Here is a 24,449-nt window from a genome sequence, read left to right on the forward strand (position 1 = left end):
AGACAATCTCTCTCATCATCACTCAATGCCTAGGTTTACCTCCAATATACTCACATCCTACCATACCTTTGTCTGTACATTATGCCTTGAATCTATTCTATCACTCCCAGAAACCTGCTCCTTTTACTCTCTGTTCCGAACGTACTAGACGACCAGTTCTTATAGCCTTTAGCCGTACCCTTATCCCACTCCTCCTCTGGTGATGTAGAGGTTAATCCAGGACCTGTCATACTATCCAGGTCTAAACAATTCGAGCTTCTACTTTTTAAAAATCCACCTTTCCAGAAATAAGTCTCTCACCGTTGCCGCTTGCTATAGACCACCCTCTGCCCCCAGCTGTGCCCTGGACACTATATGTGAATTGATTGCCCCCCATTTATCTTCAGAGCTCATGCTGCTAGGTGACCTTAACTGGGACATGCTTAACACCCCGGCCATCCTACAATCTAAGCTTGATGCCCTCAATCTCACACAAATTATCAGTGAACCTACCAGGTACAACCCCAAATCCGTAAACACGGGCACCCTCATAGATATCAGCCTAACCAACCTGCCCGCCAAATACACCTCTGCTGTTTTCAACCAAGATCTCAGCGATCACTGCCTCATTGCCTGCATCCGTAATGAGCCTGCGGTCAAACGACCACCCCTCATCACTGTCAAACGCTCCCTAAAACACTTCAGCGAGCAGTCCTTTCTAATCGACCTGGCCAGGGTATCCTGGAATGATATTGACCTCATCCCGTCAGTAGAGGATGCCTGGTTATTCTTTAAAAGTGCCTTCCTCACCATTTTAAACAAGCATGCTCCATTCAAAAAAATGTAGAACCAGGAACAGATATAGCCCTTGGTTCACTCCAGACCTGACTGTCCTTGACCAGCACAAAAACATCCTGTGGCGTATTGCATTAGCATCGAATAGCCCCCGTGATATGCAACCTTTCAGGGAAGTTAGGAACCAATATACACAGGCAGTTAGGAAAGCTAAGGCTAGCTTTTTCAAACAGAAATATGCATCCTGTTGCACAAACTCAAAAAAACGTTCTGGGACACTGTAAAGTCCATGGAGAATAAGAGCACCTCCTCCCGGCTACCCACTGCACTGAGGCTAGGAAACACTGTCACCACCGATAAATCCACTATAATTATGAATTTCAATAAGCATTTTTCTACGGCTGGCCATGCTTTCCACCCGGCGACCCCTACCCCAGTCAACTACCCGGCACCCCCCTTCAGCAACTCGCCCAAGCCTCCCCCATTTCTCCTTCACCCAAATCCAGATAGCTGATGTTCTGAAAGAGCTGCAAAATCTGGACCCCCTACAAATCACCCGGGCTAGACAATCTGGATCCTCTCTTTCTAAAATTATCCACCGCAATTGTTGCAACCCTTATTACTAGCCTGTTCAACCTCTCTTTCGTATCGTCTGAGATTCCCAAAGATTGGAAAGCTGCCGTGATCATCCCCCTCTTCAAAGGGGGAGACATTCTAGACCCAAACTGCTACAGACCTATATCTATCCTACCCTGCCTTTCTAAGGTCTTTGAAAGCCAAGTTAACAAACAGATAACCGACCGTTTCGAATCCCACCCATCTCGCTCTTGCTGCTGGTGATTCTCTGTTCCACCTCTACGCAGACGACACCATTCTGTATACTTCTGGCCCTTCTTTGGACACTGTGTTAACTAACCTCCAGACGAGCTTCAATGCCATACAACTCTCCTTCCGTTGCCTCCAACTGCTCTTAAATGCAAGTAAAACTAAATGCATGCTCTTCAACCGATCGCTGCCCGCACCTGCCCGCCCGTCCAGCATCACTACTCTGGACGGTTCTGACTTAGAATATGTGGACAGCTACAAATACCTAGGTGTCTGGTTAGACTGTAAACTCTCCTTCACATTAAGCAACTCCAATCCAAAATTAAGTCTAGAATCTGCTTCCTATTTCGCAACAAAGCATCCTTCACTCATGCTGCCAAACATGCCCTCGTAAAATTGACCATCCTACCGATCCTCGACTTCGGCGATGTCATTTACAAAATAGCCTCCAACACTCTACTCAACAAATTGGATGCAGTCTATCACAGTGCCATCTGTTTTGTCACCAAAGCCCCATATACTACCCACCACTGCGACCTGTACGCTCTCGTTGGCTGGCCCTCGCTTCATACTCGTCGCCAAACCCACTGGCTCCAGGTCATCTGCAAGTCTCTGCTAGGTAAAGCCCCGCCTTATCTCAGCTCACTGGTCACAATAGCAGCACCCACCCGTAGCACATGCTCCAGCAGGTATATCTCACTGGTCACCCCCAAAGCCAATTTCTGCTTTGGCCGCCTTTCCTTCCAGTTCTCTGCTGCCAATGACTGGAACGAACTGCAAAAATCACTGAAGCTGGAGACTCATATCTCCCTCACTAGCTTTAAGCACCAGCTGTCAGAGCAGCTCACAGATCACTGCACCTGTACATAGCCCATCTGTAATATAGCCCATCCAACTACCTCATCCCCATACTGTATTTATTTATCTTGCTCCTTTGCACCCCAGTATCTCTACTTGCACATTCATCTTCTGCACATCAATCACTCCAGTGTTTAATTGGTATATTGTAATTACTTCGCCACCATGACCTATTTATTGCCTTACCTCCCTTATCTTACTTCATTTGTACACACTGTATATAGACTTTTTCTGCTGTATTATTGACTGTATGTTTGTTTATTCCATGTGTAACTCTGTGTTGTTGTATGTGTCAAACTGCTTTGCTTTATTCTTGGCCAGGTCGCAGTTGGAAATGAGAACTTGTTCTCTACTAGCCTACCTGGTTAAATAAAATAAAATAAATTCCTTTTGTTATCTGAGATATATTTATATACAGCCAGATATCCACCAAATATACAAAAGAATGTGGACACCCCTTCCAATTAGTGGATTCGGCTATTTCAGCCACACCCGTTGCTGACAGGTGTATTAAATCGAGTACACAGTTATGCAATCTCCATAGAAACATTGGCAGTAGAATGGCCTTACTGAACAGCTCTGTGACTTTCAATGTGGCACCGTCATTTCAACAAGTCAGTTCGTCAAATATCTGCCCTGCTAGAGCTGCCCCGGTAAACTGTATGTGCTGTTATTGTGAAGTGGTAGGCCAGACAAGTTCACAGAATGGGACCGCCAAGTGCTGAATCGCATAGCACGTAAAAATTGTCTGTCCTCGGTTACGACACTCACTAGCACGTTCCAAACTTCCTCTGGAAGCAACATCAGTACAAGAACTGTTCGTCGGAGGGTTCATTAAATGGGTTTCCATGGCCGAGTAGCCGCACGCACACAAGCCTAAGATCACCATGCGGTTGGAGTGGTGTAAAGCTCGCCTCCTTTGGACTCTGGAGCAGTGGACACGCATTTTCTGCCATGATTAATCACGCTTCACCATTTGGCAGTCCGACAAACGAATCTGGGTTTGGCGGATGCCCTGAGAACGCTACCTGCCCCAATGCATAGTGCCAACTGTAAAGTTTGGTGGAGGGGGAAAGAGGAGGAACTAAACACTTCACCTAAATCTTTAACGCTACAACATACAATGACATTCTAGACGATTTTATGCTTCCAATTTTGTGACAACAGTTTCCTGTTTCAGCATGACATTGCCACCATGTGCAAATCGAGGTCCATACAGAAATGATTTGTCAAGATTGGTGTGGAAGAACTTGACTGGCCTGTACAGAGCCCTGACCTCAACCCCATCGAACACTTTCGGGATGAATTGGAATGCCGACTGCGAGCCAGGCCTAATCGCCCAACATCAGTGCCCGACTTCACTAATGCTCTTGTGGCTGAATGGAAGCAAGTCCCCGCAGAAATGTTCCAACATCTAGTGGAAAGCCCTCCCAGAGGAGTGGAGGCTGTTATAGCTGCAAAGGGGGGACTAACTCCATATTCATGCCCATTATTTTGGAATGAAATGTTCGACGAGCAGATGTCCACATACTTTTGGTCATATAGTGTATTTATTTGTGTTGGCTCCCGAGTAGCTCAGCGGTCTAAGGCACTGCATCTCAGTGCTAGAGGCGTCACTACAGACCTTGGTTCGATTCCAGGCTGAATCACAACTGGCCGTGATTGAAGTCCCATAGGGCTGCGCACAATTAGCCCAGCATCGTCCGGGTTTGGCCGGGGTAGGCCGTCATTGTAAATAAGAATTTGTTCTTAACTAGTTAACTAAATAAAAATATGACTGAGCCTAGATATAGACTTTATGGAGCTCTCTCTGGCATGTTTTGGGGGATTCCTCTCCACTGTTGTTGCCAGACTCTGATAGGCCTGCTGTCTGTTATGGTTGTTATGGCCAGAGCCATGGTTGTAGGCCATATCCTACCTGTCCCTGGTAGAATACGATTGAACAAGGATCTGATATCCCTGAGAAGGGTGTGGTTTACCCCAGTCTGTCAGAGTTACCTGGTAATGGCTAGTGAAGTCCACACGACAGGAGAAGAATAATAAGCAGAGACATTCTGTTTATTCTGTAGCCAACTCTCCACCTGAGAAAGATGTACAAAACCATCCCAGTCTGTTTTATAACATTCCTTCACTGTGATCAGTTTTATACACAGTATATTATAGGGTTTTAACTGAGCTGTTTTAACCCACATTTATATAGGGTCTTATATAACACAATTGAAGAGTCTGTCTTGTTGGAGGTAGCTATATGATGGTTGGTAAGCTGACTTCAGATCAGCCAGTCTCTGGAAGCATTCACACTACTCAGCTCCTCTTAATAGACTCCATGCTCTAATACACTGTGAAAGGCAAAACAAACAACATTCTCTCTCAAGTAATGTTTATAGCAACAAGACACACAGGAGACCAGCACAACAGAGCAGAAATATACCTTTTTTATTAGCTTATGTAAGCAAAACAGAAAATAGATTAGATGTTGCATGGTTTCTCAATGATCATGTAATTGATTTGATTTGCTACCATGTCATTGTATTCCATATCAGTGGTGGTGTGTCTGACCCCTGACATCTAACCTTTGCCCCCTCACAGAGGAACCTGCTGGAGGAAGACTCCGATGAAGAGGAGGACTTCTTCCTGTGAGTAAAACATGAGTGTGTTTGACTGAATTGGCCGTCTGTTTCCTATACAGTGCTGTGTATGTGGAGCTACAGATTCTTTGTATGTTTCTTTCAGGAGGGGACCAACTGGACCCAGACTTGGAGCTGGAAGTGACAAAATCAGACAGTAAGTGTGTATGCACATGCCGTGTGTGTGTGTGTTTGGGATGGGGGGCATGAGTCTACACTCTTATATTTGAAATTATGAACGAAAGACGTAATTCCTCTGCTTTTCTGAACCATCAACAAATCGGACAATTTTTTTTTATGAGTTCTTTGGTTCATTATTTTATTGAAGAACTACATATGTTTCTGTGAAACTGCTGAACACAGTTGATTTAGATGGTTCTGGATATACTGCCTCTTAGTAGTACTGCCTCTTATTGGAACCCTCGCTGTTACCAAGGTAGAGGAAATCTTTTGGGCAACAGGTGTTCTAGCGATTGGTCTGATGTCACCGCCAATGCCCATAGCACATCTGTTCTAGAATCCCAACCCCGCTGCTCTTCCGGTCTGTCTCCGGTCTGTTCAGTAAAAATACAAAAGAGTGGTGATTTCCAGACAGACCCTTGGTGCATCACACCACGTATTGCTTGACATAGTCGGTGCCCTTGAGCCGGTGCTTGGTGGAGTCAAAGACCCCGTCATCTGGAGCTCTTGGAGGACAGCTTGGCACAGACCTCGCTGTGTTTCTCCAGGCGGCTGGAATGAAAGCACCGGCCGCAGTGCTCCCATGTCTTCAGCTTGGAGCTGGCCGCACTTATCCCAAATCGATGTTTCGTCTCCACCTGAATGAAGTAATTATTCTAATTTGTTTATTAATTTGATAAATGTCAAATACATTGAGTTTCCTCAGTCATTATGAATACAACACTACACACATTTAAAATGGTCAAGAATAAAAATCACGAAGTGAACAGAAATATTTCCATTGTGGTCCTCCTCGTTATCAGATGGGCAAGCGAATGCACAGCTCAGGCACTCTAAAGGCACTTTACACACAATTAAATTGAATAAATGCATACAAAATACAGTATGTATTTCAAATAGGCCTACATGTGATCACAACAATAAATTAGAAAAATAAATCCATTAAGAAAAATGTGACTTGCTTCATTCAGCTCTTGGAAAGTATTTTTGTGGCAGTGGGTAGGATTGCCTGAACATGTGAACATTAGTTTAGTGTCTCTAGCTTGAACGGTTCAAGAGTTATTACCGTGGGAGGTTATTTTATGCGAATTTATGAAAGTTTATTTAGTTATAGTTGATAAACGTTTTAAAGAATTTGAAGTTGGGATAGCCTGAACATGTGAAAGTTAGTTTGGTTTCTCTAACTTGAACAGTTCAATATTTTACTGTTGGTGAGTTATTTTATGTACATTTCTAAAGTTATAGTTGAGTTGATAAACATTTTAAAGAATTTGATGTTTGGATAGCCTGCACATTTTAAAGTTGGTTTGGTGTCTCTAGCTTGAACAGATCAAGAGTTACTGTTGGTGAGTTATTATTTTTTATGCTAATTTATGCAAATGTATATATTTGATAAAGATTCTAAAGAATTTGAAGTTAGGATAGCCTGAATGTTTTAAAGTTGGTCTTGTTTCATAATTGGCTAAGGAGCAGGACCATTTTGAATAGCTACCTCTGTATTCCTATGGTTCTCATTCAAACCCATGTTTATTTATTTTAAATGGTTGTAGTTCAAAAGGTGTAAATACTATAAAAACTATTTTGACAAGCAATCTAAGTAGGGTCAGTCTGAACATGTCAGCGTTGGTTTGGAGTTGATAGCTTAAATGGTGAAAGAGGAGATGGGTCTAGAATTTTAGATTTCTTTACCATTCTAGTCTATGGCCCTTTTTTTTGCCATTGAAATGCATTGGAATCAATAACAATGAGCTGTTAGCTGATATTAGCTAGTTACTTTTCATCACTCAGCACCAACAAACAGTTGTAACTTTTTATTGGTAGCAGATAGGGCTGTGGCGGTCATTCATGAAATTTGTCAGACGGTTATTGTCAAGCAAAATATTGCCGGTCTCACACGTTTAGCATCTTCAGGCCTCCAAACGTACAAGCTGCTGCGTGCCTTTGGAAGATCTGCATTTTAACAAGTCTAATAAATCAATTGTAATATAAACCATAATAATAATCCATTATTTTAGGTAGGTAAAGAATCATTGTGATATGAAGACAATGTATTTCAGATGAACAGAATATGAGTTGGCCTACTGTGGCCTATGTGCCATAGGCTGTAGGCTTGTTCATTTAGCAGACAAGATACAGTGGGGCAAAAAAGTCAGGTTTCAAATTATCACTTTTACCCTCAACAAAGCCTTCATATGCGCACACGCTGCAGAATGGGAAAAATAGCCTTTCGATTTTATTCAGCTAAGTTAAATTATATTCTTCTTACTATCAAATCATATAAAATAATGACACGGAACTTATAAGCATACAGTGAGGCAAAAAAGTATTTAGTCAGCCACCAATTGTGCAAGTTCTCCCACTTAAAAAGATGAGAGGCCTGTAATTTTCATCATAGGTACACTTCAACTATGACAGACAAAATGAGAAAGAAAAATCCAGAAAATCACATTGTAGGATTTTTTATGAATTTATTAGCAAATTATGGTGGAAAATAAGTATTTGGTCAATAACAAAAGTTTATCTCAATACTTTGTTATATACCCTTTGTTGGCAATGACAGAGGTCAAAGTCTTCACAAGGTTTTCACACACTGTTGCTTGTATTTTGGCTCATTCCGCCATGCAGATCTCCTCTAGAGCAGTGATGTTTTGGGGCTGTTGCTGGGCAACACGGACTTTCAACTCCCTCCAAAGATTTTCTATGGGGTTGAGATCTGGAGACTGGCTAGGCCACTCCAGGACCACTCCTTCGTTGCCTGGGCGGTGTGTTTGGGATCATTGTCATGCTGAAAGACCCAGCCACGTTTCATCTTCAATGCCCTTGCTGATGGAAGGAGGTTTTCACTCAAAATCTCACGATACATGGCCCCATTCATTCTTTCCTTTACACGGATCAGTCGTCCTTGTCCCTTTGCAGAAAAACAGCCCCAAAGCATGATGTTTCCACCCCCATGCTTCACAGTAGGTATGGTGTTCTTTGGATGCAACTCAGCATTCTTTGTCCTCCAAACACGACGAGTTGAGTTTTTACCAAAAAGTTCTATTTTGGTTTCATCTGACCATATGACATTCTCCCAATCTTCTTCTGGATCATCCAAATGCTCTCTAGCAAACTTCAGGCGGGCCTGGACATGTACTGGCTTAAGCAGGGGGACACGTCTAGCACTGCAGGATTTGAGTCCCTGGCGGCGTAGTGTGTTACTGATGGTAGGCTTTGTTACTTTGGTCCCAGCTCTCTGCAGGTCATTCACTAGGTCCCCCCGTGTGGTTCTGGGATTTTTGCTCACCGTTCTTGTGATCATTTTGACCCCACGGGGTGAGATCTTGCGTGGAGCCCCAGATCGAGGGAGATTATCAGTGGTCTTGTATGTCTTCCATTTCCTAATAATTGCTCCCACAGTTGATTTGTTCAAACCAAGCTGCTTACCTATTGCAGATTCAGTCTTCCCAGCCTGGTGCAGGTCTACAATTTTGTTTCTGGTGTCCTTTGACAGCTCTTTGGTCTTGGCCATAGTGGAGTTTGGAGTGTGACTGTTTGAGGTTGTGGACAGGTGTCTTTTATACTGATAACAAGTTCAAACAGGTGCCATTAATACAGGTAACGAGTGGAGGACAGAGGAGCCTCTTAAAGAAGAAGTTACAGGTCTGTGAGAGCCAGAAATCTTGCTTGTTTGTAGGTGACCAAATACTTATTTTCCACCATAATTTGCAAATTAATTAATTAAAAATCCTACAATGTGATTTTCTGGATTTCTTTTTCTCATTTTGTCTGTCATAGTTGAAGTGTACCTATGATGAAAATTACAGGCCTCTCATCTTTTTAAGTGGGAGAACTTGCACAATTGGTGGCTGACTAAATACTTTTTTGCCTCACTGTATGCTTATAAGTCCCGTGTCATTATTTTATATGATTTGATAGTAAGAAGAATATAATTTAACTTAGCTGAATAAAATCGAAAGGCTATTTTTCCCATTCTGCAGCGTGTGCGCATATGAAGGCTTTGTTGAGGGTAAAAGTGATAATTTGAAACCGGTCCTATAGGCTACGCCAGATTTAGAGTTATTTAGCAACTTTAGTTGTTAATCATACAAACCTTATATGTTTTGATTTAAAAGACATTCTATGGGCTGCATGATTCAACTATAGGCTGTTGATGATTTCAGAAAGAAAAAAAAAAGCTTATGCTCTGTTCCTTGCATCAGGCTGCACACACTGTTCTCTCATCAAGTGACCATATCACTCGTCAGACTATTCTTAATATTGTCTTCACTAATATGTTAAATTAGTTTAGGTTTAGAATGGCCCATTATCAAATGGGCAGGGGGAAAAAATACATGTCAAATGCTTATGCAGTCGAATAGCGAATGGACGCTGCTTTCCCATCTGTTTGTTAGGGTAGGCTACTCCGGGTATTTCACTCCATGCAGCAACCATTGTTTGAGGAGCATGCAACCTCTCACTGCACGACAGGTGATATTCCGACAAATACTCTGTATGCCATGGGCTCCCCAACCTTGTTCCTGCAGCTACCACTTGCTTAATTTGGGAAACAAAGTGAAATCTGTCGGGAACGTCGAAAGTAACATGTTTTCACAACGAAACATATTTCATTAAACTGTTGACAGCTACTCTCTCTGCTTGCTTGAGAAAGTAATGAAGGAGAAAGGGGAGGAGATGGAAAAGCACGGTGGTGATATATTCTGCAGCTAACGGTAGCCAAATGTGTCCCCCTATTAATTATAAAATTATTTTAAAAAGTCCTTTTACTAGGCCATTCAAAATCAAATACAAATTCACTATTGTAGGCTAACTCTGTAAGCCACCCTGCATAATCAATGAACCAACAGCATCACCTAGGCCTGCCTATACGTTCTCTCTCAACGCATGAATAGAAACTTTGAAGTGTAGCATAAGGTAACCAGTTTATCTAGTATTCATAATAATACAGTCCACACTCAAAGGTGATTACTAGAATTTGAATAATTTTGGAGTATAGGCTAGACCAATTAAACATATTAAATCAGTTTTAAAAATATATATATTTTTCTGTGCTGCATAATATGCATAGGCTATGTGTTGTATAAGGAATCATGCACAATGCATCATTTAAATATTTTTTTCAGTCTTGGGCTCATATATAGGTCTATGTGTATGTATAAGCTCTAATATGTGTATGGGTGTCTTGAATTAATCTGTCTATTTCGTTGTTAGGCTTTGAAACAACATCCACAATGTTCATGTTTTCCACTGTTTCAATCTGTTGAACTTCTTTCTTCAAATTGATCAATCACAGTGAGGTGAGTTTTAAAAGCACGATACTGTTTTGATAAGTGTTTGATGTGATTTTCCATTGCATTGATGTCAGTGTTTTAGAAGGACAATAGAGCCCCGAGTACCAGGCCATTAGCGAGTTGGATACTACCAACACATGTCCTGAGTGCATAAGAGGAGATTACGGTGAATGGTCACGTGGAGCCCTAGTATCAGATAATTCTGTTCTGATTCTGGTTTTGAATAGCAGAGAAGTAGACCAAGATGTCACACACTTAATATTTTGTCTAAAGTGCTGTGAAAGTGGGCAAAAATGTTAGTTGTTTGTAAAAAGTTAGAGAATTTTGTTTATGAGGTCTGACACATTGTTTGCTGCCTCAATGACTCAATATTTTAAACAAAAATGGGAGGCTATAACTAAGGCTGGGAATGTCAATACAATCAAACTAGCAAGCGCAATGATCACAGGTCAGTCATAACGTGTTTAATAGGCTACGTGTCAAACACAAGGCCCGCGGACCGAATAGGACAAACAAGCGAGTATAAATGAGTCATCTACTAGTTACAGCCTGATGTGCTCGCATGGGTGAATTCAGCTGCACTGCTTTCATGTGTCAGATTTACAGCGTACAGCGAAGGGAAAGTGTACAGACACATGCCACAGTCCTAGTTTGGCTACTAAAATGTCGCAGTCTGGCTTTGGTTTTTAAAGCTTGACAATGAATAACCATAAACTAAACCTGCAACAAAACACCATACAGCAATGCTGCATTCAACTGCACTGTTGAATGCAAATGTTTAAATGTTACAACAACCTACGTTTTTGTTATTTAGAGTTATTAAATACTTTTTGATTTGGGTTGCAGGATATTATGCAGATCTGCAAGTATAGCAGCAAAGGCTGGACAAATATGATTTCTCTGTTTTTGTTTTAATATGTTAATGCTATATATAGCATCCTTATATACATAAGTGGACATTATACAGGGACATAGCAGCCAAGTCCCCATTCAGTTGTGGGTTGGGACAAGCATGCATTGGCAGGCAAGCTGCAGAAGGACGAGCAGGCTACTATTCCCCATCGTGGCTCTCATTCAGGCAAATGAGAAATAAGTGCACTCAGGGTATCCGGAAGGCCAAAGTTAGTTACTTTAAGGAACAGTACTCTCTCTCTGGGTCTAGCCCCAAGAAGTTCTGAAAAATGGTGAAGACCTGGAGAATAAACCCTTCTCCTCACAGCTGCCCATGTCCCTTACTGTTTGTGATGTGGTTGTTACTGGCTGAGCTCTTTAATCACCACAACACAATGTCAGGATTCCTATTTGACTCAGCCATGCCTCCTTGCCTGTCCAACACTTCCTAATCCCTCAGCCCTTCTAATGCAACTATCTCTGATGCTCCTCCCTCTTTTTCCCCTGCCCCGCTACACGGTTTCTCCCTGCAGGCAGTCACTGAGTCTAAGGTGCTATAAGAATTCCTTAAACTTGTCCCCCCAAAAATATCTGGGTCAGATGGTTTACATCCTTTCTTCTATAAGGTTGCAGCCTCTATCATCCCCGAGCCTATCTCTCACCTTTATAACCTGTCTCTGGGGAGGTTCCCAGTGCTTGGAAGGCAGCCACGGTGCATCCTATATTTAAAGGGGGAGAGCAAGCTGATCCTAACTGTTATAGGCCAATTTCTATCTTGCCCTGTTTATCTTAGTGGGAAAATGTGTCAATAATCAACTGACTGGCTTGCTTGATGTCCAGTGTTTTCTCTGGTATGCTATCTGGTGTCTGCTCAGTTTATGGATGTGTCACTGCAACCATAAGTCCTCTGATGTCACCATTGCCCTTGATTCTAAGCAATGTTGTGCTCCTATTTTTATTGACTTGGCCAAAGCTTTTGATACAGTACACCATTCTATTCTTGTGGATCAGCTAAGGAAAATTGGTGTCTCTGAGGGGTCTTTGGCCTGGTTACCCAACTACCTCTCTTAAAGAGTGCAGTGTGTAAAGTAAGAACATCTGCTATCTCGGGCACTGGCTGTCAGCAAGGGAGTACCTGAAGGCTCGATACTAGGCTCCACGCTCCTATCAATTTACATCAACAACATAGCTAAGGCAGCAGGAAGCTCTCTCATCCATTTATATGCAGATGATAGTCTTAAACTCAGCTGGCTCCTCCCCGGATTTTGTGTTAAACGCTCTAAAACAAAGCTTTCTTAGTGTCCAACAAGCTTTCCAACAAGCTTTGTGATTAACACCTCTGAGGGTTTAGAGCTTGAGGAAGTCACCTCATACAAGTACTTGGGAATATGGCTAGACAGTACACTGTCCTTCTCAGCACATCTCCAAGCTACAGGCTAAGGTTAAATCTAGACTTCGTTTCCTCTATCGAAATCACTTTTTTTTTTACCTTGTTTTCTACCCAATTTCGTGGTATCCAATTGGTAGTTAGTCTTGTCTCATTGCTGCAACTTCCGTATTGACTCGGGAGAGGCAAAGGACGAGAGCCGTGCATCCTCCAAAACCCAACCAAGCCGCACTGCTTCTTGACACAATGCCCACTTAACCCGGTAGCCAGCCGCACCAATGTGTCAGAGGAAACACCGTGCACCTGGCGACCGTGTCAGCGTGCACTGCGCCCGGCATGCAACAGGAGTCGCTAGTCCGCGATGGGACAAGGACATCACTGCCGGCCAAACTCTCCCCTAACCCGGACAAAGCTGGGCCAATTGGGTTTCCCAGTTGTGGCTGGCTGCGACAGAGCCTGGACTCGAACCCATAATCTCTAGTGGCGCAGTGCCTTAGACCACTGCGCCACTCGGGAGACCTCGCTCCTCTTTCACCCCAGCTGCCAAACTAACCCTGATTCAGATGACCATCCTACCCATGCTAGATTACGGAGACGTAATTTATAGATCAGCAGGTAAGGGTGCTCTCAACCGGCTATATGTTCTTTACCATTCGGCCATCAGATTTGCCACCAATGCTCCTTATAGGACACATCACTGCATTCTATACTCCTCTGTAAACTGGTCATCTAAGTATACCTGACGCAACACCCACTGGTTGATGCTTATTTATAAAAATCCTCTTAGGCCGCACTCCCCCCATCTGAGATACCTACTGCAACCCTCATCCTCCACATTCTCATCCTCCACAACACCCATTCTGCCAGTCACATTCTGTTAAAGGTCTCCGAAGCGCACACATCACTGGGTTGCTCCTCTTTTCATTTAGCTGCAGCTAGCGACTGGAACAAGCTGCAAAAAACACTCAAACTCGATAGTTTTACATTCATCTCTACATTCAAAGACTCATCATGGACACTGTTACTGACACTTGTGGCTGCTTCACGTGCTGTATTGTCTCTACCTTGCCCTTTGTGCTGTTGTCTATGCCTAACAATATTTGTACAATGTTTATGCTGTTACCATGTGTTGCTGCTACCGTGTTGTTGTGTTGCTACCATGCTGTGTTGTTGTCTTAAGTCTCCCTTTATGTAGTGTTGTGGTGTCTCGTCATGTGTGTTTTGTCCTACATTTGTATTTTTAATCCCAGCCCCATCCCCGCAGGAGGCCTTTTGCCTCTTGGTAAGCCGTTAAGAATTTGTTCTTAAATGACTTGCCTAGTTAAATAAAAGTTTAAAAAATGTATAGGTCCAGAGAATAGGGTGTTTGTGTGTGTGTGTCTGTGTGTGTGTGTGCATCAGTGGAGGCTGCAGATGGGAGGAGGATGGCTCATAATAATGGCTGGACTGGAGTATGATGGCTGGTGTGGAGTGAATGGAATGGTATCAAGCACATACAGAGTAAGATGGCACCGACAGATACGGCAGCTCTGCTTCTAGCTCCTAAGCAACTTTGGAGTATCTTTTTTTTTGTGTGTGTTATTTCTTACATTATTAGCCCAGAACATGTTTTGTGTTATTACATACAGCCGGAATGAATTTTTGGATATCAGAGTGCCGATAACTCACCAGCATTATGACCAGGAATACTACTTTCCCGAATTGAATCCTTTGTACCCCCCAGGGCAATTGAACTTATTCCAGAGGCTGCTCCAAAACACAGCCGGTGGAGAAGAGGCATTCAGAGTGGACTTCTAGTCCGAATCAGGAGGCATGCACACCATCCACCGCTTCTGAGTATATTTCTCGCTAATGTTCAGTGTCTGGATAATAAGGTAGACAAGCACAGGGCGAGGATCTCCTTCCAGAGAGACATCAGGGATTGTAACATAATGTGTTTCACGGAAACGTGGTACTCTCGGGACATACTGTCCACGTCCATACAGTCAGCTGGGTTCTCAGTACATCGCACAGACAGGAATAAAGAACTCTCCGGGAAGAAGAAAGGCGGGGTGAATCTTTCATGATTAACTCCTCATGGTGTGATTGTGATAACCTATAGAAACTCAAGTCCTTTTGTTCACCCAATCTCTAGAATACCTCACAATCAAATGTAGACCGTATTACCTCCCAATCGAATTGTCTTTGGTTATAGTCACAGCCGTGTATATTCCCCCTCACGCCGATACCACGACGGCCCTTGTTAGCAGTTGATGTTATTCTTCAATATCACAGACCCCAAAGCAAATCAGGGAGAGAAATTCAAAGATTTAGAGTAACTGTAGTGATGCCACAACACTGCGATGCAGTGCCTTAGACCGCTGCGCGACTTTGGAGGCCTAAAAACATATTCTATTCTTATTTACAATAAAAGTTACTAAATTAGTTCTCCAAAGCGCCAAATTTATTCAAAGAGAACAAATCATAGTTGTTATGCTGGGAAGTAGATGGTAGATGTTTATTTTGCCCTGTCCTTGTTTCTCCACTGAACAAAGAGACAGGATATAGTTTATACCCCAACCCTAGCCTGTGGTTGATCAATTAGAATTCCTTGTAGTAAAATTGGGCCAATGGCCAAATAACAAGTACCCCTTTTAGGCTCAATGTATAGACAATTTGGACCAATGAGAACTTGCCACATGTAGCTTTAAGTCCAGGATTGAAATTCCTCCCGTGTCCCTGACCCATTCATCTTCAAAGAAACAACTATTTCCATTGATCGTTAATTCCCTCTTGTCCTCTGCGTTGCGTATTTATCTTTGAATATTCTTACACCCTCAAAGACCTACACTGGACTTTATGCAAACTGTAAACCACATATCCTGAGGCCGCATTTATTGACTTTGGGGATTTTAAGAAAGCAAATTTGAGGAAAAAGCTTCCGAAGTTCTACCAACACATTGACTGTGGTGCTCGCGCTGGAAAAACATTGGACCACTGCTACTCAACTTTTTGAAATGCCTACAAGGCTCCCCCCGCCCTCCCTTCGGCAAATCTGATCACGACTCCATTTTGCTCCTCCCTTCATATAGGCAGAATTCAAACAGGAAGTATCCGTGCTAAGGTCTATTCGACGCTGGTCTGACCAATCGGAATCCATGCTTCAAGATTATTTTGATCACGTGGACTGGGATATGTTCCGGGTAGCCTCTAAGAATAACATTGACGAATACACGGATACAGTGACTGAGTTCATCAGGAGGTGTATAGGAGATGTTGTACCCATTGTGACTATTAAATCTACCCTACCCGAAACTGTGGATAGATGGCAGCATTCGCACAAAACTGAAAGCGTGAACCACCGCATTTAACAATGGCAAGGTGATGGCCAAATACGAACAGTGTAGGTATTCCCTCTGTAAGGCAATCAAACAGGCAAAACGTCAGTACAGAGACAAAGTGGAGTCGCATTCCATGGCTTAGACACGCAGCGTATGTGGCAGGGTCTACAGACAATCATAGACTACAAAGGGAAAACAAAACCAGCCATTATGCGGACACCGACTTCATGCTTCTGGACAAGCTTAACACCATCTTCGCCTGCTTTGAGGATAACACAGTGCCACCAACACGGCCTGCGACCAAGCACTGTGGGCTCTCCTTCTCCGTGGCCAACGTGAGTAAGACAGTTTAAGCGTGTTAACCCTCGCAAGGCTGCCGGCCCAGACGGCATCCCTAGCCGCGTCCTCAGAGCATGTGGAGTCCAGCTGGCTGGAGTGTTTACGGACATATTCAATCTCTCCCTATCCCAGTCTGCTGTCCCCACTTGCTTCAAGATGTCCACCATTGTTCCTGTACCCAAGAAAGCTAAGGTAACTGAACTAAATGACTATCTCCCCGTAGCACTCACTTCTGTCATCATGAAGTGCTTTGAGAGACTAGTCAAGGATCGTATCACGTCTACCGTACCTGACACCCTAGACCCACTTCAATTTGCCTACCGCCCCAATAGATCCACAGGCGATGCAATCGCCATCACACTGCCCTATCCCATCTGGACAAGAGGAATACCTATGTAAGAATGCTGTTCATTGACTATAGCTCAGCATTCAACACCATAGTACCTACCCTCCAAGCTCATCATTAAGCTCGGGGCCCTGAGTCTGAACCCTGCCCTGTGCAACTGGGTCCTGGTCTTCCTGACGGTCCGCTCCCAGGTGGTAAAGGTAGGAAACGACACCTCCGCTACGCTGATCCTCAACACAGGGGCCCCACAAGGGGTGTGCTCAGCCCCCTCCTGTACTCCCTGTTCATCCATGACTGCTTGGCCACGCACACCTCCAACTTAATCATCAAGTTTGCAGACAACAGTAATAGGTCTTTTTTACCAACTATGACGAGACAGCCTACAGGGAGAAGGTGAGGGCCCTGGGAGAGTGGTGCCAGGAAAAATAACCTCTCACTCAACGTCAACAAAACAAAGGAGCTGATCGTGGACTTCAGGAAACAGCAGAGGGAGCACGCCCCTATCCACATCGGTGGGACCGTAGTGGAGGTGGAAAGCTTCAAGTTCCTCTGCGTACAGATCACTGACAATCTGAAATGGTCCACCCACACACACAGTGTTGTGAAGGCGCAACAGCACCTCATCAACCTCAGGAAGCTGAAGAAATTTGGCTTGGCCCATAAAACCCTCACAAACTTTTACAGATGCACAATTGAGAGCATCCTTTTTGACCACCTGGTACGGAAACTGCACCGCCCACAACCGCAAGGCTCTCCAGATTCTGGTGCGGTCTGCACAACGCATCACCAGGGACAAACTACCTGCCATCCAGGACACCTACAGCACCCGATTTCACAGGAAGGCCAAAAAGATCATCAAGGACAACAACCACCCGAGCAACTGCCTGTTCACCCCATTATCATCCAGAAGGCGAGGTCAGTACAGGTGCATTAAAGCTGGGACCGAGACTGAAAAACAGCTTCTATGTCAAGGCCATCAGACTGTTAAACAGCCATCACTAGCCGGCTTCCACCTGGTTACGCAACCCTGCACCTTAGAGGCTGCGGCCCTGTATTCATTGACTTGGAATCACTGGCCACTTTAATAATGGAACATTAGTCACTTTTTAAATAATGTTTACATACTGCTTTACTCATCTCGTATATACTGTATTCTATTCTACTGTATTTTAGTCAATGCCACTCCGACATTGCTCAAATTAATTTCATAATTTTTATTTTAGATTTGTGTATATTGTTGTGAATTGTTAGATACTACTGTACTGTTGGAGCTAGGAACACAAGCATTTCGCTACACCCGCAATAACATCTGCTAAATATGTATATGTGACCAATAAGACTTGATTTGATTTTGATTTGATACAGTTAAAATAAAATGTTTGATTCCATTCCGGCAGTTATGAGCCATCCTCCCCCCAGCAGCCTCCACTGGTGTGCATTTATTTGAACGTCCCTGTGTGTGTGTGGTTTTGTGACTGTGTCAGTAAGAACACCTGTACCAGCTAACTCCTCCACCTTCAACACTGTTCACATGTTATTTCTGTGTGTTGACATTCATGTTTGTTTCTCTCCCCAGAGTGCAGTCGCAGGTTGATGAGGTCATCGATGTGATGCAGGAGAACATCTCCAAGGTGATCGACAGGGGAGAGCGACTTGAAGACCTGCAGGACAAGTCAGGTGAGACACAAGTCCGATTCAGATCAAGTTAATATCTATAAAATGATATGTACAGAATCTGAGACTAACATAAAAACACGGTAGACTCCTGTCTTACATAAACAGTTCAGATAGGAAGGGAAAGAGACTGTATATGTGATCCTATGAGTGTACCCTGCCAGAAGTCTGTACAAGCAAGAGAACATTCCTGTTGAAGATGACCTGGATTTCTGACAGGTCCATTAGTCATCCTCTACAGGAGCTAATTTCCCACTGAGAATTCCACTCAGTCACTCTGGAATGGGAATGTGGGGGGAGATATGACAAGGCTAACTCTCACTCTTGACTGCTCTTATTTGGTTATCATGGATCAGACCTAGAGGTCGACCGATTAATCGGCATTGGCCGATTTAATTAGGGACGATTTCAAGTTTTCATAACAATCGGTAATCAGCCTTTTTGGACGCCGATTACATTGCAATGCACGAGGAGACTGCGTGGCAGGCTGACCACCTGTTACACGAGTGCAGTGTCAAAAGGACCTGGTGGCTGCAAGGAACCAAGGTAAGTTGCTAGCTAGCATTAAACTTATCTTATAATAAACAATCAATCTTAACATAATCATTAATTAACTCCACATGGTTGATGATATTACTAGGTTAACTAGCTTGTCCTGTATTGCATATAATCAAAGCGGGTCCTGTTAATTTATCATCGAATCACAGCCTACTTCAACTTCACTAAAAAGAGTGATGAGTTAACAAAAGCGCATTCGTGAAAAAAGCACAATCGTTGCACAAATGTACCGAGCCATAAACATCAATGCCTTCCTTAAAATCAATACACAGAAGTAGATATATATTTTTAAACCTGCATATTTAGTTAAAGGAAATGCATGTTAGCAGGCAATATTAATTAGGGAAATTGTGTCACTTCTCTTGCGTTCAGTGCAAGCAGAGTCAGGGTATATGCAGAAGTTTTGGCAGCCTGGCTCATTGCGAACTGTGTGAAGACCGGAATTAATTTGCCAGAATTTTACATAATTATGACATAACATTGAAGGTTGTGCAATGAAACAGCAATATTTAGACTTAGGGTTGCCAGCCGTTTGATAAAATACGTAACGGTTCTGTATTTCACTGAAAGAATAAACGTTTTGTTTTCGAAATGAAATGATTTCACCATTATTAATGACCAAAGGCTCATATTTCTGTGTGTTTATTATAATTAAGTCTATGATTTGATAGAGCAGTCTGACTGAGCGGTGGTAGGCACCAGCAGGCTCGTAAGCATTCATTCAAACAGCACTTTACTGCATTTGCCAGCAGCTCTTAGCAATGCTTGAAGCACAGCGCTGTTTATGACTTCAAGCCTATCAACTCCCGAGATTAGGCTGGCAATACTAAAGTGCCTATAAGAACATCCAAATAGTTCAAGGTATATGAAATACAAATGGTATAGAGAGAAATAGTCCTATAATAACTACAACCTAAAACTTCTTAACTGGGAATATTGAAGACTCATGTAAAAGGAACCACCACATGATCATATGTTCTCATGTTCTGAGCAAGGAACTTAAATGTTAGCTTTTTTACATGGCACATATTGCACTTTTACTTCTCCAACACTCATTGTTTTTGCATTATTTAAACCAAATTGACCATGTTTCATTATTTGAGACTAAATTGATTTTATTTATGTATTATATTAAGTTAAAATAAGTGTTCATTCAGTATTGTTGTAATTGTCATTATTGCAAATATATAGATATAGATATAGAAAAATCGGCCGATTTTAATCGGTATTGGCTTTTTTTGGTCCTCCAATAATCGGTCGACCTCTAATCAGAGCCAAATGTGGCGATGACATACAGAACACGCACACAAAATGCAAGGCTTAGACGTGCAGGTGTGGCAACTGTAAAATAAGTTTTATTTTACCTTTATTTAACTAGGCAAGTCAGTTAAAGAACAAATTCTTATTTTCAATGACGGCCTTGGAACAGTGGGTTAACTGCCTTGTTCGGGGCAGAACGACAGATTTTTACCTTGTCAGCTCGGGGATTCGAATTTGCTAACTTTCGGTTACTAGTCCAACGCTCTAACCACTAGGCTACCTTGCCGCCCCAAGTAAATGGAGTCTAGTCTGTACTGTTGTAATAATGATTAGAGTAGTCCCGGGTGGCGCAGTGGTCTAAGGCTGTGGCTGTGCCACCAGAGATTCTGGGTTCGAGCCCAGGCTCTGTTGCAGCCGGCCGCAACCGGGAGGTCCATGGGACGACGCACAATTGGCCCAGCGTCGTCCGGGTTAGGGAGGGTTTGGCCAGCAGGAATATCCTTGGCTCATCGCGCACTAGCGACTCCTGTGGCGGGCCGGGTGTAGTGCACGTTGACCAGGTCGGTGTTTCCTCCGACACATTGGTGCGGCTGGCTTCCGGGTTGGATGTGCGTTGTGTCAAGAAGCAGGGCGGCTAGGTTGGGTTGTGTTTCGGAGGACGCATGGCTCTCAACCTTTGCCTCTCCCGAGTCCGTACGGGAGTTGCAGCGATGAGACAAGACTGTAACTACTACCAATTGGATACCACAAAATTGGGGAGAAAAAGGGGTTAGTAAGGATGTAATTAGTAAGGATGTTTTTCATCTGGAGCAGTAAGGAGCTATTAGAGGATGTAGGAAACTGAACACATCCAGGTGTGCAAGCCATCGGAGGAATCCCGGAACATATTCCAGTCAGTGCTAGCAAAACAGTCCTGTAGCTTAGCATCTGCTTCATCTGACCTCTTTTTACAACATTAACAATGTCTACACTGTATTTCTGATCAATTCAATGTTATTTTAATGGGGAAAAATGTATGTGTGTATATATATTTAACGTTTATTTAACTAGGCAAGTCAGTTAAGAACAAATTCTTATTTACAATGACGGCCTACACCAGCCTAACCCGGACAACGCTGGGCCAATTGTGCACCGCCCTATGGGACTCCCGATTACGGCCGGTTGTGATACAGCCTGGAATTGAACCAAGGTCTGTAGTGACACACCTAGCACTGAGAAGCAGTGCCTTAGACCGCTGCGCCACTCGGATGCCCTCGTGGCAGGGCTTGCAAACTATTACGGACTACAAAGGGAAGCACAGCCGCGAGCTGCCCAGTGACACTACCAGACAAGCTAAATAACTTCTATGCTCGCTCCGAGGCAAGTAACACTGAAGCATGCATGAGAGCATCAGCTGTTCCTGATGACTGTGATCGTGCTCTCCGCAGCCGATGTGAGTAAGACCTTTTAAACAGGTCAACATTCACAAGGCCGCAGTGACAGGCGGATTACCAGGACGTGTACTCCGAGCATGCGCTGACCAACTGACAAGTGTCTTCACTGACATTTTTCAACCTTTCCCTGACCGAGTCTGTAATACCAACATGTTTCAAGCAGACCACCATAGTCCTTGTGCCCAAGAACACTAAGATAACCTGTCTAAATGACTACCGACCCATAGCTGGTCATGGCTCACATCAACACCATTATCCCAGAAACCCTAGACCCACTCCAATTTACATACTGCCCCAACAGATCCACAGATGATGCATTCTCTATTGCACTCCACACTGCCCTTTCCCACCTGGACAAAAGGAACACCTACGTGAGAATGCTATTCATTGACTACAGCTCAGCGTTCAACACTGTAGTGCAACTCCAACACCATCATTAAGTTTGCCGATGACACAACAGTGGTAGGCCTGATCACTGGCAACGATGAGACAGCCTATAGGGTGGAGGTCAGATACCTGGCAGTGTGGTACTCTCCCTCAACGTGATCAAGACAAAGGAGATAATTGTGGACTACAGAAAAAGGAGGACTGAGCACGCCCCCATTCTCATCGACAGAGCTGCAGTGGAGCAGGTTGAGAGCTTCAAGTTCCTTGGTGTCCACATCACCAATACACTATCATGATCCAAACACACCAAGACAGTCGGGAAGAGGGCACGACAACGCCTATTCCCTCTCAGGAGACTGAAAAGATTTGGCAAACGGTTTTACAGCTGCACCATCGAGAGAATCCTGACTGCTTGCATCCCCGCCTGGTATGGCAACTGCTCGGCCTCCGACCACAGGGCACTACAGCGGGTAGTGCTAAAGGCCCAGTACATCACTGAGGCCAAGCCTCCTGCCATCCAAGACCTCTATACCATTGCCAATGGCTCCAGCCACCCTAGTCATACACTGTTCTCTCTGCTATCGCACGGCAAGCGGTACTGGAGCGTCAAGTCTAGGTCAAAAAGGCTTCTTAACAGATTCTACCCCCAAGACATAAGATTCTTGAACAGTTAATGAAATGGCTACCTGGGCTATTTGCATTGTCCCGACCTCCCCATTTTTACACTGCTACTCTCTCTGTTTATTATTTATTTTATCATTATTTTACCAGGTAAGTTGACTGAGAACACATTCTCATTTGCAGCAACAACCTGGGGAATAGTTACAGGGGGGAGGAGGGGGATGAAAGAGCCAATTGTAAACTGGGGATTATTAGGTGACCGTGATGGTTGAGGGCCAGATTGGGAATTTAGCCAGGACACCGGGGTTAACACCCCTACTCTTACAATAAGTGCCATGGGATCTTTAATGACCTCAGAGAGTCAGGACACCCGTTTAACGTCCCATCCGAAAGACAGCACCCTACACAGAGCAGTGTCCCCAATCACTGCCCTGGGGCATTGGGATCTTTGTTTAGACCAGAGGAAAGAGTGCCTCCTACTGGCCCTCCAACACCACTTCCAGCAGCACCTGGTCTCCCATCCAGGGACTGACCAGGACCAACCCTGCTTAGCTTCAGAAGCAAGCCAGCAGTGGTATGCAGGGTGGTATGCTGCTGGGTATCTATGCATAGTCACTTTACCTCTACCTACATGTACATATTACCTCGACTAACCGGTGCCCCCGCACATTGACTCTGTACCGGAACCCCCTGTATATAGCCTTGCTACTGTTATTTTATTGTTGCTCCTTAATAATTATTTGTTAATTTCTGTGTATTCTTTTTTCTTATTTTTTTTCTTAACTGCACTGTAAGTTAAGGGCTTGTAAGTAAGCATTTGACTGTCAGGTCTACACCTGTTGTATTTGGCGCATGTGACAAATACAATTTGATTTTTAGATGGTGCATGATTACAATGTGCTTATTATCCCTTTCTGTAGGTGTCTGCTAGTTATTGGCTGGAGCAAGTTCAGCTCTGTTAACAAGCACAGGAGATGACATGAGAGGAGAGGTGTTCACCATGAGAACAGGAGATCTATGCATGCTCAGTTCAGCAGCTTTCATGTCCCTACCAACACACAGAATGTCAAACAACTGTCTGACTCCAAACAGAGAGATCAAATCAAACTTTATTTATATATGTAGACATGGAGAGGCAGAAGGAACAAGTTGTGTGTTTTGCTTTGGCAACATGAGGTTGTCCCTGTCATACCAGAGTATGAGGTGAGGTAGTTCTTAGTCATAGAAACAGAGAATACAACACAGACAGCTCCTATCACATGCTGTTAACATGTTTCTGTTTTCTTCTATGTGTCTCCCTGTCCCCCTCTTCCCTGTCTGTCCCCATCTTCTCTCCGCGCACGTGTGTCCTTTGGTCATATGACCTTCCAGAGAGCCTATCAGACAACGCTTCAGCCTTTAGCAGCAGAGCCAAACAGCTGCACAGGAGGATGTGGTGGAGAGATATGAAGGTGAGTCAACGTGTGTGTCCGTGTATGTATCCATGTCTTTGTGTAATGCTTGTTTCTGTCTTCTACAGATGAAGGCCATCATAGCTCTGGTGGTGGTCGTTCTGCTGCTTATCATCATCAGTGAGTATCAGCCTGAACAACACATATTGTATTAATCAAGAATATTATCACACTGATTCAACGTATAGCACTGAATAGACACTTAACTATCTCTCTCTTTCTCTTTT

At 43.7% G+C, this 24,449-nt stretch overlaps 1 protein-coding gene across 9 annotated transcripts in view; it reads left to right on the forward strand.

Moving 5' to 3' along the window:
* LOC139541251 (vesicle-associated membrane protein 4-like) overlaps nt 1-24,449 on the forward strand; it is a 37,850-nt gene that overhangs the window by 7,282 nt on the left and 6,119 nt on the right. For all 9 annotated transcript variants that reach the window (XM_071345681.1, XM_071345682.1, XM_071345688.1 and 6 more), the window contains 5 exons: nt 5,047-5,093; nt 5,191-5,241; nt 18,415-18,515; nt 24,143-24,222; nt 24,291-24,342. In XM_071345681.1, coding sequence (XP_071201782.1) covers nt 5,047-5,093; nt 5,191-5,241; nt 18,415-18,515; nt 24,143-24,222; nt 24,291-24,342 — 331 coding nt within the window. The remainder of the gene's footprint in view (nt 1-5,046; nt 5,094-5,190; nt 5,242-18,414; nt 18,516-24,142; nt 24,223-24,290; nt 24,343-24,449) is intronic.

The sequence above is a fragment of the Salvelinus alpinus genome, chromosome 16 (genome assembly GCF_045679555.1).
Source record: "Salvelinus alpinus chromosome 16, SLU_Salpinus.1, whole genome shotgun sequence".
NCBI classification, from domain to species: Eukaryota; Metazoa; Chordata; class Actinopteri; order Salmoniformes; family Salmonidae; genus Salvelinus; species Salvelinus alpinus.